Consider the following 20,896-nt stretch of genomic DNA (forward strand, 5'->3'; position numbering starts at 1 on the left):
AGATTCTTTAAACTTCTCTAGATTTTGTTTTGACAGCTTCAAATATCCCTGCCATTAAGGCAGCTTTGATTGATTAGTTACAGTTAATTCCTACAAACTTATTACCTCTATTTCCCATACAGATTTTTTGAAGAAAAAATTCTATAATACTACCTGCATGGTGGCTTGTTTACGGTACTTTTAGCTACTGAATATTAATAAGTTCCAAGTTCCATAGTTCCATCAGAACTATGTTAATGTTTACATAACATCTCCACAAAAATAGGGAAACACAGGAGACATCTTGGAGAGATCTGGAAAAATCTGAATTGCACCTAGTGGCTCACTGAAGAGAATAACGGCTTATCCATCTCCAGATGGATGATGTTTGCCACATGTCATGGCTGTGGTGGGTCCATGGAGGCTGCCATCTATCAGTGAGGCCAGGGAAGGGGACGGTCACCTGGCGACACCCACCTTTGGCCTCAATGACCTCTCAGGTATGTGTGGGCAGTGACTGCAAGGCGAATCAGGGGCAGGGGCTTGGGGGTTGCACCCAGCCCACCCCTGGTCTATTTAAGGGGGTGGCCAAGTGCAGGCCATCCTGTTGGATGTTCATCACTGGATTTCCCACCCACTCAATTTGTTAGGGGCATGCTCAGTGGGGAGTGGGTATGGGGCATATGGACCTTGCTGTGATTTACGCGGTCTCTGTATTCAGGGCCAGGGAGGAATTTTCTCCTGCAAGCAAACTGGCCCGCTTGCAGGTTTTCACCTGCCTTACAGCAACCGTCACAACTTTGGCAGATAAGGCATTGGACTGGATCCTTAGTCACAGGGAGGGGTCCAGGAGGGGTGACTCTGTCCAGGAGCCAAAAAGGGAATGATGGGCCAACATATTTCACCCAATGGCAGCCTGTACAGGATCATGGCACACAATCCATGTCAGGGGCGACTTCCCTACACAAGGTCAACCCCAACAGGTTCCTAACAGGTACCAGGAGGGCTGCCTGATGATGGATACATGCCCAGTGCCTTAGCCAAATCTACTCTTTCCTGTAATCAATAAAGTTGTGGCCTAATTCAACCCAATACCAGTCTCCTGTGTCCATTCCTGTGGGTCTCCCTGCACCTGCCGCAGCCATTATGCTCCTGTGCTGGCAATGGCCCATCTTTGCAGCATTAATCCTCCCTTTCTAAATGCCAAGATAATCTTAGGTTATGTGTACATTCAAATCTTACATAAATAACAGTACCAGTGAATCAATTCTTACTCTCAGTACCTTCATATAGCATTTAGCTGCTCACTTTCTTCTTTGATCAGGTTCTTTTTATTTACCGTAAGTCCCCCAAAATGGAACTCACCCAAGTCCCTCATCCCTTTTATTTTAAAGACTGCTTTAAATTTAGAAGGCTTTATCAGAGGAATCCATTCATCACCCATCATTTCATTTGTCTGCTGCCTTTTTAAAGTTAAATCCATGCTCAAGGCCACTTAAAAAAGTAGCCATAAACAATAAACGAACATCAGAAAGTATACAACTGAATTTTTAAAATTCCACATAAATCATAAGACACAAAATAAAAATACAAAAAATAGCATAAAAAGCAACAACAACCTCTCACTCTCCAACAACTCCTTCCCCCCAAAAACAATACCCCAAGTGGCACTCAAAATTTTAAAATAACAAACTCATTTGTAGGTCACTTTTCTTTGCCCATACCAATGGTACAAGAGACAGGATGGGGCAGTGGCTGGACAGGCAGTGCACTCCCCCACAATTACGCTGGCAGATTGAAGAAAAGCAGGTATAAAGAACTACCGCCACTATCAGTGCATACCATAAGGACTTAAATGAATTGGAAAGAATAACTGTTCAGGCCACAAACTGCAGTGGGAGGCAGTGAGGGTACTGCAAACCTGCCCATCATCATCTTGATCAGCAAAAACACCCACAAAGGAGTGAGTACCCTCTCATTCAGAGCTACTTCACATCTTCCACAGAAGTGTTGAATGGGGAAACAAGAGTGATTTGAGCTTCCAGTCCTCTCCTAGTATTTCTGCAGAGTCACTCACTGGAATGGAGCACGTGTGTATGAATCTGCAGATGAAGGGCGGTATATACAAATTTATTATTAATAATAATTGAATGGGTTTTTTTGCGGGGAGGTGGGGCAACTATATACTGAATATGGTTCTTAACTCTTGGGTACAGTATTTCCCTATACATTTGTGAATCTAACTTTTAAAGCAACACAAGAAATCATGTGTCTAGCAAGGCAGTGAGTCCCTTAACATATTGTTTCATCTCAGACGGGGGGGGGGGGAGATGTTAATTAGCTTTTCTCTTCATACTCTTCTGTTCTCAACAGGAGTTAGGTGACTATCAGGAACACCTGACTGGCTCAGCTGCTGTGTTTGCATGTCGACAGCCTTGCTGCCCCTCCTTCTCGACCTGTTGGTAAGCAGCAGTGATGCAACCAACTGAAGGTCAGGTGAGCATCACTTGCCCACTACACCATTTGCTACTGCTAGTAACATGGTTGCATTTTGAAACTTTGAGATTCCTATGACAGACCTTAGCACCTGGACTGGTTTGACTTTCATTAGTACACTGCAGCAAATGAGATAGCATGAATACTATTTTACTGCATTACAAGCACAAGAAAAATAACAAGTCCAGCCTTCCAGGAAGAGGTGCCTTAACAGCTTTTAGAACAAGGAATGACGCACCCTCAGTTTCCAAGCAATACAAGAGTACAGGTTCATTCTACTGAAATATAAATTGTTTTTTTCTATACTGCAGTGCCATTAGGAATTAAAGAAAGAATTAAAGTCGGGAAAGGAAGAGTGACAATGGGCATCTTCTGTTCTCCTTAACAAATGATGTGCAGCTATGCCTATGGCTATATCAAAGGTAAATGAGACTTAATCTCAGTTAAGTTGGTATACATTTGTTTATGCAGAGAAACGGGCTTACTCTGAATTAAGGTCAGAAGCCGGAACTTGTTAGTGTTTATCACTGTCATAAGGTATAATGTAAGAAAGCTGCCCTTTTACTTTCCAATGATTTTTTTTTAATGCATGAATAGGACATCATACTTTTCTAACCCTACCAAAATGTGATAATCTGAATGACCAAGGTAATTTCTCCACCTGCTAACCAACTGCACAGGAAGTAATATCCCCCTCCAATTAAATGGCAAAGGGCCTACCTTGAAAAAGGTCATCGTTGCTCCATCTTCAACTGCTCCATATTCGATCTTTGTTTGTTTCGCTAAATCATCTGCTGAATCGATGGGGGACTCCATGCGCTCCACTGTCAGAAAGGCGGCTAGATTAGCGGTATACGAGGAAATGATGATAAGTGTGAAAAACCACCAAATGCCTCCCACTATCCTGGTGGAGAGGGCTTTGGGCATGAGCTCGGAACCTAATGAAAATCAGGGGGGGAAAGATGAATCCAGTGCATAAACATTCATGTTTCTCATTGTTAGAATTCAGTTCTTTTGAGTTTGTTTGCTTTCGTCACAGGGGTGAGAATGGAATCACTGAGCAAAAACAAATAAAGTGACAGGCATACATTTTGCTTATACAGACGCAGAACTGAAACTGAAAATAAAACTAAATTCCACTCAAAAAGGGAAGGGTAAAAAAGCTTTAGGCAAATCAAGCATTTATGGGACCCAAAAATATAGCAGTGGGAGGTCCAAATCAATATTTGGTCATGATCTAGTGCATAACCAGATTATTATTTTTAATGAGCTTTAAATCAAGTGACAATGAAAAAATAAAACGAGAAAGAGAAAGACACTTAAGCTGTTAAAAGAGAACCAAAAACAAACAGCAGTCCTGAGCCTCCCAGTAAAATCTTGCAGCAGCTCTTCAAAGCATTTATGAACCACTAATCTGGCAGCTCATAAAATGTTTTGACTTCTGTAACAAATAAGCTGTTGCCCCAAGGAATCAGGAAAAATGTATCAGAGAAACTCTGATACAAAGAGGGTGCTACAAACCTGAAAATGTTGCCGCCTTAAAAAAGAAAAGTCACCATAATGAATCCATATGTAGCAAGCCAATGGTAAAATGAAACATCTCCCATCTCTATAGTTAGCCCCACAGCTTAAGATAAATGGGGTGGTCAAGCCACACATTTCATTTACTAGAGAGCAGTAGAACTATTACTCTTAGACCTATATTATATGAAGACAGACTATAAGGGCATTGCTGGAGTTGCCTGATCATGGCACTAAAAACAGAGGGGGGCTTTAGATATTAATTTGTAATGTACATAATGATTAGTGCTAATTTAGAGCCTAATAATAGTATAGGAGGCACATAGCCTCCTTTTGTGCTTCATCATTAGAAGCAGTAATATTTTTTTTCCTTAATTTGCAAAAATATAAAATTGTAAGTTGGCATGCATGAAATTCTTAAAAATGGAAAACAGAATATTTTAATTAACTAATATTGGCAAGGCAAATATATATACATATACATTTGTTCCAAAAAATATGCAAAAGAATGTTGCAAGGCATATATGCAACAAGGTGTTTCAAAAGAAATATATCCATAGTGTCATTATGATAAAGGATTAGAAATTTTAATCAGTTGGCAAGGATTTTTTTTTTTCATTTTTGTTTTACTTGGGTAAAATGGAATGAAGGCAAGATGGACTATTTTATTCCTGATTAATTATACTGTTTATTTTGCATCAGTTAAGGAACTGGTCCAGAAAGGTAACACATCTTCCGATGAATGGAGCTTATGCCAAACTCAACATCAATTACAGAACAGAAAAAGAAAGGAAAGGAAAGGGGGGAAAGAAAAAGAAAAAAGAAGTGGTATCATAACTGGACTATTCGATCCAAAACAGCCCATCTTACCCTGCAGTTCATCTTACCCTTGCTGTTTCAAACAAAAAAAGCTCTGACAGACTTGGACATGACAGCCAACTCCAGCGCCAGACTTTGCCTAGAATTCTGCAAGGGAAAAAGTAGAAAAGTACCTTTCTGATGTAGTCGCTCCTAGCCCCTGTCAGTCAGACACTTAAAAGACACTAAAATGCTAATACTGCCAAACAGCTTTTACTGCTTTCTCAAAAAAATCGACACTTAGGAAAGTCAAACAAGACTTGAGAGAAAAGAACAGTAGAAATGTTTGCCATAGTTGTCCCAATTACCACAAGTTCATATCTTACCCAAGGATTAAGAGAGAGTGCCACCAAAGCCTGTGAAACAGAGCCTGGTTAGGGGCTGACTGTCATGTACCCAAGGTAACGTCATGTCCAGCACTATATCCCACAATTTCCTGGGAGCAGAGAGGTGTGGGCAAGGAATGAATGAGATTCCTCTATCATGTAGCCTCCAGCATTCATGGAAATGTGTTTGGGGAGGGGGGTGTCAATGATGCAGATATTAGTGTGTTTCAAAAATTATTACACCTTGTCGGGGAACTTTTCATTTGAGGTTATTACCTGAACTACCCCATCGGCTTAGACCAGGTAAAGAGTAAAGGTAGGATAATTTATATGCCTCTCCCACACTAGACCCAATACAATGCAAGACTATGTCTTAAGGAGACTTCCTGTTTCCTGCTAAGGGAAATGGCTGACTCCCATGAGATTGGACCCCCAGTAGTGCCAGAAATTCACTAGCCTATAAAAATGGGGCTATAAAGCATGAAATGTCTTGCTCATGTGTGTGTTCTCTCCCTGGTTCAATTCAAATGTAACTAAAGGCTAATTTGCCACTAAATGGAAAGTGAGTAATGAAATCAGAGACTGTGAGGGGAGAAGGCAGGGAGAAGTAAGTGAATGAGCACAAGATAGTTTACCTTGCACCAAGCTATGGTTTGACATTATGTCTGAAACAAACAAATGAAGGTTCTTTGCACTAATCTTTTTCAGAGGCAAGAAAAGAATTATAGGAGGAGGAAGACTATGTTCTAATGGACCTTTGGGACCCATGAACATTTCTTATGAATGCCCCATGTTCATGGTTTGTTTGGTCCTTCACTGTATGTTTGCCTTTTCTTGCAGATTACAAACCTGTATGTCTTGCTACCTCCACAGCAAAAATTGTGATCAGTTCTCTTTAGATGAAACCAACTACATTCCAGGAATGAAATTAAGTGGATATTGGGCATGTGCAGGACTCCTTTCCACTCAACCTAGTCCTCTCCTTGTGGTGTAGTTTGTAGATAGTCCTATGTTTCATAAAATATATTTATTTTATTTCTATTTAGGCTATTATTAATTTACAGGAGCATGGCATGAGATTTACCACTATGCAATATATTTGGCTTATCTATTTGTCAAGTGCTTTTCTAAATCATGATCTGATTGTCATTTCTGTCTTTTAAAATGCTGATGCATTTTGTATTACTCATATGAAAGGATGTTTAAGAATAAAATGTTCAGACTGCAAAGAACACACTGGACATGTCAGATCCAGCCAGAGTTAAACATTTATAATTTGAATGAAAGAGTGTATTTAACTCTTTTCTGTTGAAATAAATGGAAATTACAATTGCGTCTCTCTGACTGGATTGTGCCCACTGCTAGATTATATTTATTGTAGGTCTCCACGTATCAGTAACTTCAAAAACAACAAGAATCCAGAGCAGTTTACAAGCGTGGTAGAGGTTTAATTAAAGTTGTTCTAACTTCCTGCTCCAGGGCAGTTATGTCAATATGCCCTAACTCCTACATGTCTCCTAAGACATTCTGTCAAGTACATTAATTACTTTTCCAAAAGGAAATGCTGTCATTTAAAATGAAAACAAAATAAATGCCCCCCCCCACCTGCACAAGATACCCAAATACACATGTCCACCTTCTGTACTTTTGGTTGCTGAAATTAAATGCTGGTTCTAGCACCTAAATGTGTACACATACTCTCCTGCAACTGTCAACTTCTCTTAAAATATCTGTTGAAAAATACGCTCAAGAAGGGGACAAATGTTTTTGGTATTCCATGGAAATGTGGGTGTAGTCTACTAAAGGCAAGCAATGATAGCATGAAGAACAATGAATTTTAAAATAAGTAATGTTAATTAGATGACAAACATTATACTGCCCTCCTTTTATATATGTCGTTTTACACTGGGGGAGAGGGGAACCTAGCAATTAACCCGAACAATTTACTATAGATTATATTGATTAGGACTACCGCTTATATTGCCCTCTTGTAAATTAAACAAAATAGGCACAAGAGGAGTGCACTGTATAACCAAAATAAATAAATACCCTGTTGATGTATTATTATCTGTTCTCAGATGAGCATCCCTATAATTTTAGCATCCATCTTTTAAAATGCATTTCTTTGCACATACCGTACAGCATGTGCTACGTCATCGTTTGCCTTGCCTTTATTAATTTGCATTTAAGGAATCTCAAACAGAACATGGTTGCAAGAATTATTGCAAACTGGGATGGCATTTATTAACCATGCAATAAATGGCATCTCATTTCAGAGCTGAATAGGGAAAATGAAGGTCTACATCCAAAATAGACAATAGTAAAGAGGTAATCATGCTTTCAGCTCTTGCTTTGCAAAAATGTCACTGTTTGAAAAATACAGACTAGTGCATCAATTAATGGCAGTGAGGTGTACCTATATCCAGGTTAGAGGGAAGTGTCCTGAGAATATTGAGGTTTGGATTTATCTTATTTTGCTGGGTACACTTTTTCAGAAAGTGGGATTCAAGAATGCCTAGGTGTATTAATGTTAAAAGCTGGTTTATGGTTACATGCACAGAGGCACCCATGCAAGCAATTTGTGCCAGAGAAAGAGAGAACTGTCACCCCCAGCAAAAAGTGGGACATGGCACCCAGGGGAAAGAGCAGGCTGAATCGTATACCTTGCTGCATGAGAGCTCCAACTCCAAACCAGAAACTATTTAGCAAGGTAAAATTGTTTTCCACCACGTCTGAGTCGGGGTTGCAAGGGTGTGGGTTATACCACTCATAGGGACTAAACCTGTGGTAATTGACAGAAAAAAAGAACATATTTAACAAGCAGCGAGCAGAAACTCTATCCAGCAAATTTGCTGCAAAAGAAACAGAAAAAATAAGAAAAGTTAAATAGAAAATAGAGAAAGAAAGTTGTCACAGTGCAATTGCAGTATATAAATACAGGAAGCATTACAAGGGGAAGAAAAAATACCAGTGATGAAGTACCCTTTCCTTCATTAATTAATTTGCACAGTAACATTATATGGCGACAGTAAGTCTTGCAAAAACAAAACAAATCAAATCACAGTAAAGGACTTTGTATCACTTAGACCCCCAATAAATAGCACATCGTGTAGTTCTTAGGCATGTTGACACACACCTAAAAAGGGAGGCATTGCAATATAATAATTAGCAAGTTATTACAGTGTAACACTACTAAAAACTTTGTACAAAGGCTTTCCGATAATGATAATGGAAGGTAAACTGTTAAATAAATGTGTTAATATGATTTCACAAGACTAGTAAAATAGCACCTTGAAGCCTAGTGGAATTGTTATTAAATTAAACCTCTAAATGAGCAGGATTTCATGTAATAAAATAAAATAACAGTCTTGCGGGCACAGTAAAAACTAACACGTTTATAATGGTGTCAAGCTTGTGTGGAATACAAACCCCATTATCAGATGAAGGTGGCTGAACTGGGTAACATGGTCTGGGGATTAGCCACATGGTTAACAGTGAACCATGAAGATGTTGGCCTACTGTTGAATTATGTGAGTGCCTATTGCTGTGTCTCTTGACCTGATGATGTTCCTCTCAAAGCTGAAGTAATGGTGGGTGAGCAACAGAGTCTGGTGACTAGAAGTCCCATTAGCAATCAATATGCAAAATAATAAATGGACCAGTATCAGAAATGGCAAAATGCCACCGTGGGAGCATTTGAATTGACTTTGGAGTTGACATCCTAGAGCAAAGAAACTTCAAGTGAGACTGCAACATGAAACCCTTGAATTATAATACATGCAGAGGTTCAGTGCTATCACTTGTGAACTGAACTGAGTCAATGGTGGATTTTTGTTTGTTTGTTTGCTTAGGACATGGTGTGTGTTCATTGGCTTACCAATGCCTGCATGTCTGGAATATCAGTAACAGTTTTGTGACTTGCCAATTATACAATTATCACTTTCTGTGCTTTTCTGCATTTCATTTCCCTCCAACCTCACTGTCTACAATGCCCCCACTACAACACACCCTTTAATTGTCATCAATCCCTGAATTGATAATGCCAGTAGAATCACAGTTCACTCAATTGGAGAAGGTTGTCTGAAAGTTACAAAGAGGCAAATCACAGATTCTGGGAAATGGTACTGACCACATAATGTGTGACATTTACATCACTGATGGCTTCCGGTCTGAAAACTTGTTTGTCAAATTGTGGCTAAAGCATGCAGAAATGTCAATTCATTTTTCTTTATTGTTGCCTTGATGTAGACACAAGACACTTGGAAGCAAGTTTCACTGAAATAAAATGGGATTTCCAAGCTAAAGATGTTTGAGATCAAGGTGTTTGATATAGACTCCTCTGTTCTTTCCTTTTTTTGCCATGTTTTGATAAATTACTACTGTGCTACCATATTATTATTTGTGCTTTTGAGGACAAAACACTCACACAAAATATGCACTTCAGGCACACAGCTTGATGATAGGAGATAAACTTCCTTTCAAATCATGTCTTTTAATTTTTTTGCAGTATGTGAGGATCTTATGTTTAATACCCACAGCACATTAGAAAAAGCAAACAGACACAACATAATGAACAATGGACCATAACCACCACAATAATTAAAGAACTCATGCAAGTTTAAGTGCTATACTCATGGTAATGATTTTTTTTAAAGAAAAATAAATTTCTCAAGTCTTTAAAGCCACTCTGTTTGTTACAAACCCAAACTGGAATATACACCCATTATTAAAGGGGGGAAACTATCATGTAATTAATGTTATCTGAATAATATTTCTGCCACTTCAGAGAATGCAATTTTCTTCCCAATAATCTTTTCAACACATTAAAATTCAGAAGATCAAACAATCCATTTTTATCCTCTTAATACAATGATAGAACACCTCCTGTCTTAAAAGCCTGTGCTTGAGAAACAAAGAAATGTTTCATTTGGTTCTCAAAAGTAAAACTGACACGCTGCTCACGAAAGGTTGATTGGGTTATAATTAAATATTCTGACCTTATTTCTTCTGCAGCTTTCCAAGAAATCTAGACTGGTTTTACTTCTTTAGTTGTCTACTGCTGTAGCAGGAGTCTTTTTCCCCAACCCATTTCGTGTTTGATGCAGTAAATTATTCACTTGTTTAAATTTAAGCAAATGCATTCCACACACAGCTTTGCCATCTCAATTTTTAAAAGGCTGCATCCAAAGTTTTCTGTCCTGTATGGCAGGGGCTCTTATGGTAGCAGACAGGTGGGTTTTAATCTTAGGCAATGGAGGAACTGGACTCCACAGCTGTGCTAGCAGAAACTTCATGCGCAACAGATTGTACAATTTGCTGCACATCAATTTGCTGCTTATGCATTCTCTTGCAGGCAAAAAAACATTTCGACATTAGATGCAACCTAATATATGTAAACTTCACAGAGAAGATGTTACAAGACAAAAAAAATGTAACTTCAAAGAGAAGAAATTTTAAATTCAGTTTCTTTTAAAACCAAACAGGCATTGTATGTTTTAGGTACTTCCGTCTCAAGGGACACATTCCTCCTCCTCTCAGTACTTCTGCTATTCTACAGAAATATAAATGCGCCAGTTTTCCTTGCTTTCTAATTTGGTCAATTAACAACACCTTAATGGTAAGAAACAGTGGAAAACCGTTACTTAATGCAGGTGGGGCACCCCCCCCCTAAAACCCAATCCCCATAAAACTATAGAATGGCTCTTTCTATGCTCCTTTCATTCATTTGCAATACATTCCTTCATATTTAGAGACCTGTTCCTGATCATCTCTTGTGCTGGCCAATCAACTCTGGTGATGATAATCATCCCTATGGTTTCAACCCTGTCTCCATGGGTAAAACAACAAGGTTTTGATATAATCAATTCCAGTATGGGTGGCTTACAGAGGGTGGAGGACCCCTCTGAACTTCTATTTTTTTATTTCATTTCCCTTTGAATAAACTCTAGCAGGTCAGGATTCCCTCAGAAATGCGCTGAAAGTTTCACAGCACTAGAGCAGGACTCTGAAGAGCCTCTCCAAGCAATCAGATCAACCTGAGCCAAATAGATGCATCCATTTGCAAGCTGCTAATGGCTCTTCTCTGAGATGGAGGTACTTTGCCCTCCTTTTGCAAGCACCAGGAGAAAGCAACAGGAAGCACAATCTCCCCCATCCCGGCATGGCTATCCAACGAGTTCACTGCTCGTCTTCCAGTTTCATCACTGCCAGATATAGGCATAGAGATATATAAACATTTCAGTGAAAGGAATAGTGGCAAATGACTCCAAAAGCATGTTCGGTTTTAATTCAGGGGTGGTACTGGACCCTTTTTAATGCTAGGGGGGCAGGGAGAGGAGAGGAGATTTGGCTGACATCATAAAGGGGGAAGGAGAGAATCTTGTTTCTTCATGGGCTGAGCTGAGCCTTTTTATGGTTGAGGGATAGAAGTGTCTACAAAAAAAGTTTTTCCATGAGCTGGACTGGGGCTCGTTTATTTATTTATGTTTAATGTTATTTGAAAATATGATGCGGGCATATGCAAGAGCACTAACTCCCATCAGAAATAAGAGCAATAACTTATCATAATTGCTTCAAATAGAACAAAAAATATTATCAGTACTTTGAAGAACACTAGATGTTCATCTTGTTTCTCAGCCCCAGACTACTGCATTAGCAGGGCACACTTGTTCCCACACTTCCAGCTGCAATCTCACTTTGAGCGGGAAGGTGGAATGGTGTATTGACTGGATGGCCAAAAGGGAGAGGAATTCTGAGCTAAACAAATCCCTGCTTTTATAAAACTTTAAGATACTTTGTGTGAATGTCTGAGTGCCCGCAGCAGCAGAGTACTGGAGAAGCTTGTGGAACTTGCTGCTATAGTATTTAGAACTGATCCTATGATGTGTGGGAGGGGGCGGGGAGAATCATTTTTCTAACGTTTTAACTTAAATAAAATGTAATAGTCCTGAACCTAATATTTACTGGAGTGATATACTCTTGTATATGTAGTGGTAAACTATACTGAAGAGGCATGGGTTAGCTTCAGTCACTAACATAATCCCATTCATTTTAATGATGATGATGATGATGATTTATACCTTACTTAGAAGTAAGTCCCATTGTATTCAATTAAGTGGGCATAGAATTGAACCCTGGTCTTCCAGGTCCTAGTACAATACTCTTAACCATTACATTAATACAACTGCAGGTGTTCATTTAAGATATATGTTTTCTGTTCTTTTTTATTTTTAACTTTAGTTCTTGGCATGGTTTAGGGTTGGCATTGGGGGAGTGCAACCTTTAACAGCTGAGTGGCAGGGAGCAATTATTATGAATGGGAAAGTGCACTGCATGAATTGGAAGTGAACTATTTTGTTCCTTTTCTAAAATGAACATTCCAAGCACTGGTGGTTCATATATTTTATTCAGATAGAATGTCTAACATCTTTTCTACTGCCTACAAATTGTGAGTTTCCAGCAACTAACTGTCTCTCTCTCGTGTGTGTGTGTGTGTGTGTGTGTGTGTGTGTGTGTGTTTAAAACAGGATTGAGGGAGCATTACCAAATGAGCAGAGATATAAGTTTCCGTTCACTACTGAGGAATTATGACATAACTGCATGTATACTCATGAGAGGGAGCATAAGACTAAATCTCTGTTAAGTGCTAAGTATTAATAAAACTGCAATGTTTAAATGTCCACTGTTTCTTTGCAAAGAAGAAGGACAGAGGGGGAAAACAGAACAGATGGAGGCAACACGTCTATTCGCAAATCAGAGAAGCAACTGTGACAGCAAGGTCCCCTTTGGAACCAAAGAATTTTTTCAGCTGAGGAAGTTACTATTTGCAAAGCTGCAGTGCTTAAGTGTCCCTGGTATGTTTCCAAGGGGAGAAGTATGGCAGAAAACCAGAACCTGGCCATGCCCTGTGACCTCATTAGCCACACCATGACATTCTAGCAGCCCCACCAGGTTTAGTGGGCACCAATTTATTTTTAATTTTAAATTAAATATAGCACATATAAGGAGGTGTAGTTACATAAGAGAGCAGAATGAATTTTAATGTTTAAAGTTATATAATCTAAAAAATGAGCACCTCAAACTTAATGTGAAGGACCCCATGTGGAGAGCCATATGCCCAGCAGTCCCTTGGAGATGCTGATGAAGAATTTCAAATGTTCCCACACAGCACCTGGGAGAATTAAGTTAGGGCCTCTTTCCTTTAAGATTCAACATCGTCCATTCTAATCTGACTTCACTTCCATTTTTTTTAAGCACCAGAAACACTTTTCAGCCCTTCACAATTCACTAACAGTACCTTTTCCTCCTGTTCTTTTCCTAATTCTAAATGCTGAAAACATTTTTGGGGTGGGGAGAATCTTCAAATTCTTTTGTTCCTTCTCTTCCAAAGATTGATCCTTGTGCTTCATTGGGGGGGGGGGAAATCACATAAATATGTAAGTATGTCTCCTTATGCCCATAATAGTTGACTTAATAAGTTTCTCAAATGCCTTGAGAATAAATGTGTTATAAGTATGATACGTTACATCATTTTTCTGACACTAACAAGTGTACTCCCAAAGCATCTTGATACATTCCACACAGAATTCACACCTGGAATACACGTTTGGGGGTGTGCGGAGGGGTAAATTTAGTTCTCCAGCAACATATAAATGATGGGAAAATGTGATGCACCCACAACTGAAGAAATGGGGTCATGACCCTTAGTGAAAAAATTATCAACTCTTTTGACTGTAAAGAAACTATTTCCTAAGAAAGGCACTTGTTTCAGCATCCAGGTTTGATCATGTTTAGAGGATTTATTTTATTCAAGAATTAATCCAAAACTCATAACCAAATGTGGGAGTTAAAAAAAATGCCTTCAGAGAAGAGTAGCAGAATTATACATTGCTAAAAGCTACTTTACTTTTAAAAATTTGTATATGCCTTCACACATAACACAACACGATGACAGCCTAATAGGCTTCACTATTCCATTAGGTATCACATGCTTATATTAATATGTCACAAGAGATCCTACCCATCTCACTTAAGCTTGCCTGTGAAAAATACTAAATGCAAAATCAGAAATGATTGGATCCATAACCAAGATGGCAAGCTGAATGTTTAAGTGTGCATCCCTCCTGATCTCTATGGGTAGATTGTTTGCCATGAAAAAAAGAAGACAAAAAAGAGTGCTTAGATTTCCATATAAACCTTTCCTGCCTATATAATCTTCCTAGTTGCTACTAACAATCCGGAACTATTAAAAGCCAGTTTTGCACTGAATAATTATTCCTGGATAAAATGCATGTTCCTCAAGCTATGAGAAGTAGCCTATACTCTAAAAAAAGGGCTTAATTAAATTATATACTTACAAGTTGTACTGACAAGGTATGGCTGTGGGGGGACAGAACTATAAGAATTGTACAGTGGTACCTCGGGTTACATATGCTTCAGGTTACAGACTCTGCTAACCCAGAAATAGTACCTCGGGTTAAGAACCTTGCTTCAGGATGAGAACAGAAATCGTGCTCCAGCAGTGACAGAGGGAGGCCTCATTAGCTAAAGTGGTACTTCAGGTTAAGAACAGTTTCAGGTTAAGAACGGACCTCCGGAACGAATTAAGTACTTAACCCGAGGTACCACTGTATTATAAAAAAAGCTTCTGATCAATCTCATCTGTGTATCTAGTAGATCATTCACAACTTAGCATATGCCTCATAATAGAAAGAAAGGGTTTTGTTTTTTATTTGTTAACCTACCATTAGATGTGTGGTGAAGGATGGTAGAAAGCTGGCTTTTCTTTTCCAGTACTATACTGAAGGATTCTCAGGATTATTTCATTGAATAACCAGGAAGTTATCAGGTCCCCCCCCCTCCCCAGTTTGGATTGACATCCTATTTGCTATTGTGACTTTATGTCTGCTGGGTCACATCTTTTGAGATGGCTAAGTTAGGGCATGTGAGATGGCCTCCTCTGTGGTAGCCTTCATGCTACGCAATGCCCACCCCTCCAAAATTGTTCAGCTACTGTTGGCAGGCAATGATGTAACTTATTCCTCAGGCTTTAGGAGATGGGGGAGTGTATTGTTATGTGATGCTGTAATGATGTGCTGCTGCTTTTATGCTGCTACTATTTATTGTGGATTCTGGTGCCACCAAACGCACAGGCCCTTTCGGACCAGAAAGAGGACAGAATGGGGGTGGAAAGGGATGAGGCAGGCTTATGTATGCCCTGCTAATGCACACAGGAGCCAGGAAGGGAACCCTGGCACAAAATGGTTGCCGCCTGTACTGCAATTTTGTATTTGACTCAATCACTGTAACCCACTTTGGGTGAAGGGTGGGTAATAAATTATACGTGTGTGTGTGTAAAATTATATATATAGCAAAACAAAGTATTCCACTTTCACCTTGACTGGACCTTTAGCATATTTCTGATTCTGACTTTCAGAACCATATCAACAAAATCATCTATACTTTTTTTAAAAAAATAAACCTTCTGATAAGACTCTTTTTTCTCCATTTCATGGCTATCTATTTCCCTGTCTATTAGTACTCTGCTTTCCTAAAATCATGGGTGATGTCTGAAATGTTTTTAAAATCTACAAAGGAACAGACATAATTGCATGTAGTTTCATCTGAAACACAAAGATTAAATGTGAACAGGGAGCTGAACTTAAAGATTTATCTGACACTAGAAAACAGAATATTTGTATCTTTGGGAGACTGTGTAGAATTATTTTATACTTCTTAAAACAATAGCACATTGCTTAAAGTACATTGCTTCTGACTAGGGAGGGATAAATCTGTCAATTGCAGTTTCTCATTTTTACAATCTTAAATTTAGTTCTCCACATCAGTTTGAGATTTATTTGTTTTTAAGTCCTCATGAAAATTCATCAGCAAATTTGTCTGAATATGCACAATATCTGCAATTTTGCCTAATATACATATTCTGGCAAAGCCATTTGCCCTAATATGATGCCTTTTAATATTATTTTCACCAGATTATGCATTTTTATACCCACTTCATCATGGTATATGCATTTTTTTACACATTACTTGGCTGAAGAACTACACTGCAAAATTCAGAGAAATGGGGATTTTAAAGGTTGGTGGTGATTCAGTTCATGGACTATTTCGGCAAGTATGAATTAGACAGGTTCAAATTTGAATGTGTACTGCATTGAATCATTACTAGTTCAGACATAAAATTACTGCCATGGAAAAATAGACAAATTAAAAGGAAATAAAATCAAGTAATGTTTGCTAGCTTCTCCTCCCAAAAAATGAGGCACACAAATTGGAAAAACAAAACAAAACCCAAGGCTAACTCTATAAAGAGCCCCTGTGGTGCTGGAACCATAGGACAAGGAGGAATTAAGCTGACAACCCTAACATTTACTGTACTCCAATCCCGTCTGTTCAAGCTATAGAAAATGTTGAAGATAGTCCTGTACTTCCCAGAAAGGATAAAATTGCTTTTGGATACATACCCATTTGTTTCCTATCAGTATTTTCTTCTTTCTTAAAAGAAAAAAGCTAGAGGGGAAAGCAGCAAAGCAAAGGGAAAAAATTATTAGGGAACTGAATGCTCACTTTATAGCAGGGGAAAGCAAGATGGGAAGAATCTGATAAATCACTACTTAACAAACACTCAGAAACTCCTAGGGTACTTAGCTTGAAATTTACTGTAGAAAGAAGATGACTGCAGTAGAATAAGCGTATCCGAAGGCTGCAGGAGGAGATGGAGCACTCTGAAACACTCCAGAAAACGAAACATACCATCTATAAATCTTTTAAAAGTTACAATTTGTTTTACAGATGGTAGAAGTTTCACTGTTGCTCTAGATAGCAAGCATGTGAAAAGAGAGCAGAGAATCCCAAAAAAGAAAAGCCGAAAGCTCATCATATGCTTTCACCCAGAGTTTGTTGTGTTTCTTTCACCTTCAGGGTTTTTGCAATGTCGTTGCCAATTATAACAAGACTGGGCCATATGAGGGTTAATACAAGCTATAATACAGTGGCACCTTGGTTCTCAAATGGCTTAGTTGTCAAACAAATTGGCTCCTGAACACCGCAAACCCGGAAGTAAGTGTTCTGGTTTGTGAATGTTTTTCGGCAGCCAAACGTGGCTTCTGATTGAGAGCAGGAAGCTCCTGCAGCCAACCAGAAACTGCGCCTTGGTTTTCGAACAGTTTCAGAAGTTGAACAGACTCCCGGAACAGATTAACTTTGAGAACCAAGGTACCACTGTATATAATATACTGGATTTGACTATGCCTCAGATCCCAAAGTATATTTGTTTCTCTTCACATAGATCTTTCTGTGGGGTAACTTGCAGGTGAAATTAATTTCCAGACCCAAGAAAACAAAATCTCATTTCACATTAACTCTGAAACCAATTGGCTCACACAAGTGATTCAGGTGTGATCAGCTCAACCAGACAAAAGTTGTTGTAATAGAGCCAAAACAAATAAATAAAGTGGAACTGACAGACTCTTTAGCATCTACAATACTTTGCAACAGGGATGGTTAACCTTCACACCTCCAAATGTTACTGAAGTACAATTCCCATCATGTCAGACTATTGGTTATCTTGGCTAGGGCTAATGGGCATTGGAGTTGATCATCTAGAGTGTCATGCATTCCCAACTCTTGTTCTACAAGCACATGCATAACTAGAAAGCAGGGAAAGGATGGAAGTAAATTCTCCTACTATTCAGCAAGTTTGGGCTCAGAACTGCAGGTCTTATCTATCCTAGAATCTTGGTCATTCCAAATTATGAAGGGAAATAGGAAAAATACAGAAATGGCTTCCGTAAGTTGAAACACATTTCTACTTATGCTATGCAGACCAACAACATTCCTTTGTTTACCCTGTCCTGTTGCAGTGTGCTATGTCCTATTTTGCAACACTTCAAAGAGTCCATTGGTCTATAAAGCTCCTTGTGGGCACAAGGAGAAATGGGGGGGGGGCGCAGAATCCAGGACCCTAACTGAGTCTCTCACTTCCCAAGAGGAAAAAGAAAGGGTGCTATTGGGAAAAGTTCAGGACGTTCCTTTTCTTATTTCTTTATTTATTGGGCTACCTAGAGGAGTTTGCTGGTAGGGATTCGCTAGAAATAGCCACTCTCTATGTCCCACCTGGCTATGGCACCATCCTTCATTCCCTTCCTGCTGGATTGGAGAGGATAGTTTTACCATACCTGTGTTTTTCCACATTGGTAAGGAAGCACTGTAACGTTTTTTCATTGCATGGGCAGATACTTCAGATGAGTGGTTTCCCACATATATATGGTACCATTAAATATTTGGTTACTCTCATACCACTTTGATGTCCTGTAAGATAGCACTTTGCGTATGTTCTTACATCCTGTCAGTTATAATGAACACACCAAGCTAAATATATATATTTATATATAAATTTTGGTTGGGCTAATTATATTCTTAACATGAACATGCTTCATTCTGCATCCTATATACAGTATACAGTGTTGGTGCATGCATCATGTCACAGGAACATGCAGGGTTCACAAGATGGTGCAAGGGCAAAATAACCAACTCTCTGTGAAAATATTTTTCCTAAAATTAAATCAGTAACACAGATGTTTGAAAGCATTTTAAAAGCATATGAAATATGTCTGAAGAGCCTTTGTCACACATTTTGTTAAATTGCAGCCTTAAATGATAACATTAAGGTAACTGTTCTAGTAATGACAGATGCCACCTACATACAGCTCAGAATTGATCTGTGAAAAATGGATGGTCTCAAAATCACCAATTCTCCATGCCCTGGCACACTCCTGGTGCTATTGCTGGGAGCACCATGGGTCCTAGAGTCTTTCCTAAAGCCTGCACTCCACATGTCTCAGATTGTAAAATCCACAAGTTGAGGAATCATGAGGCAGCCCCTGTGACAGATTCATAGCCATCAACCTTCCCATTTTTTGCGGGAAATTCCCTTATTCCAGCGCCGTTTCCCACCATTTCCCACTGCTATCCCGGATTGTTAGATATCCCATAGACTGTTCCCAGGACAGGTGAGGCTGCTGATCCCTTATTTTCAAATCTGAAAGTTGACAGCTATGGACAGATTAAGCCTAGCACAAGTCCCAATTTGGTCCATGAGGCTGCTTTCCTCATAAACAGCCACCTTTCCCACCCTTGACATCATATGCGATGTCAGGTGCCGGCCAGTAAGGACATAGCCTTCAAGTACACTCCCGATTGCTCCTTGGCAAGCACAGCTTGCTGTTGCCACAGCAAGTCCCAATTGGGAATTGCATAGCATAGGCAATCCGTGCCCAAAGCACGCTTGCTGTAAGTGAAAATCAGCTGATCAGCACTCACAGCAAGTTGCTTGGGATCAAAGTAGAGCTTGCTATAAACACAAATATCCATTTGCATTGCCAGCTGGAATTCAAATCAGAAAGGCAAAGGATCTTCCTTTGCAGGCTCAACCCATAACAGAAAAAAATGTTCCTTTGCACCACTGGGTTGAACTGAAGCTGGCAATGAGAATGATCTTTCTCTAAAGGCACAGTTTAAGCTGCAACAGTAAAGCAGAGAGAAAATACTTTGGGCCATCTAGCGTTAATTTGATCTCAGGTGATGGGCAGGTGGGTGGTATCTAGCAATAGAGTAGCTCAGAGCAGGAGCATTGATTTCAATGGGTCTATTCATAGTAGGACTTCATTGGATATCACCCATTAGTGCTGATCTGTGATCAATCTGCCAAACACAGATTGCATCAAAGAAAAATAAAGCAGCCAGAACTGTGAAAAAGCAGGTACTTTTTAATGACCGAAGATGAAGAATTACCTTGTGATTAGAGCAGCCTGCCACACCATGGCACCAACCTATCTTCTTGTTTACACTAACCTTGCTTGCCAAAAAGCCCACCTGCTGTGCTTCAAGCTCCAGGGTACTGTAAACTAATTACAACATGTCTATCATATGCATACAGAGTGCAAGTGAACAACTTCACATTCAGCTAACCTAGAGTGGAAAACAGCAGCTTGACACTTCAAGTCTTCCAACTGAAACTACAGTATTTAATATTTTAATGTATTTTCCCCTGTGGATTAGGAAGCAATGGATATGAACAATGGGTGACATCGGATAGATCTGACAGCATCTTGCCCCCAAGAGCGCCAAAAACCTGTAGTAGCGTTTCGTAGCAATGACCATCGTAATTTCCAACAGCCAGGATTGTGGTAAGTGTTATTTAATACCATCAGTTCACAAAGTAGGTAAGGCTGCTGGGATGTCTAGATGAACAGCCTGAAAGTGGGAGATGGAGTAAAAAAGGCAAAAGCCCACTTTTCTCTCAACGTACAACCTCTGCCTTCCACAGCAGACACTCACACTTATTTCTGATGTCTACACATCACAATAGCTGCAAACATTTAATCTTTTAGACTATATAATGTATGCATTTCCTAGAAATAAAATAATGTAACATTTTTACAATTCCCTACACATTTCTAAGTCTGTCCCTTAGGTAAAAAGTAATACATATGCATACTCCAGAGTGGACACATGTGCTACTGTAATACTAGGGATGTCCTCAAAAAGTAATATGGCTCCCAGTACGTTTCTGAGCACAATTCAAATTGTTGGTGCTGAACTTTAAAGCCCTAAATGGCCTCGGGTCCAGTATACCTGAAGGAGCGTCTCCACCCCCATTGTTCTGCCCGGACACTGAGGTCTAGCACCGAGGGCCTTCT

General features: G+C 39.3%; 1 protein-coding gene across 4 annotated transcripts in view; it reads right to left on the minus strand.

Annotated features, from left to right (window-relative positions):
- The window catches only part of GRIK2 (glutamate ionotropic receptor kainate type subunit 2), a 436,288-nt gene that overhangs the window by 97,780 nt on the left and 317,612 nt on the right, over window positions 1-20,896 (minus strand). For 3 of the 4 annotated variants that reach the window (XM_081904609.1, XM_081904608.1, XM_081904610.1), the window contains exons 13-14: window positions 7,844-7,962; window positions 3,196-3,413 (exon numbers count right to left, since the gene is read on the minus strand). In XM_081904609.1, the coding sequence (XP_081760735.1) occupies window positions 3,196-3,413; window positions 7,844-7,962 (337 nt within the window). Of the gene's footprint in view, window positions 1-3,195; window positions 3,414-7,843; window positions 7,963-20,896 lie in introns of those variants that run through there. The other variant, XM_081904611.1, reaches the window with a different exon arrangement.

The sequence above is a fragment of the Podarcis melisellensis genome, assembly GCF_964234715.1.
Source record: "Podarcis melisellensis genome assembly, chromosome: 3".
Lineage (NCBI taxonomy): Eukaryota > Metazoa > Chordata > Lepidosauria > Squamata > Lacertidae > Podarcis > Podarcis melisellensis.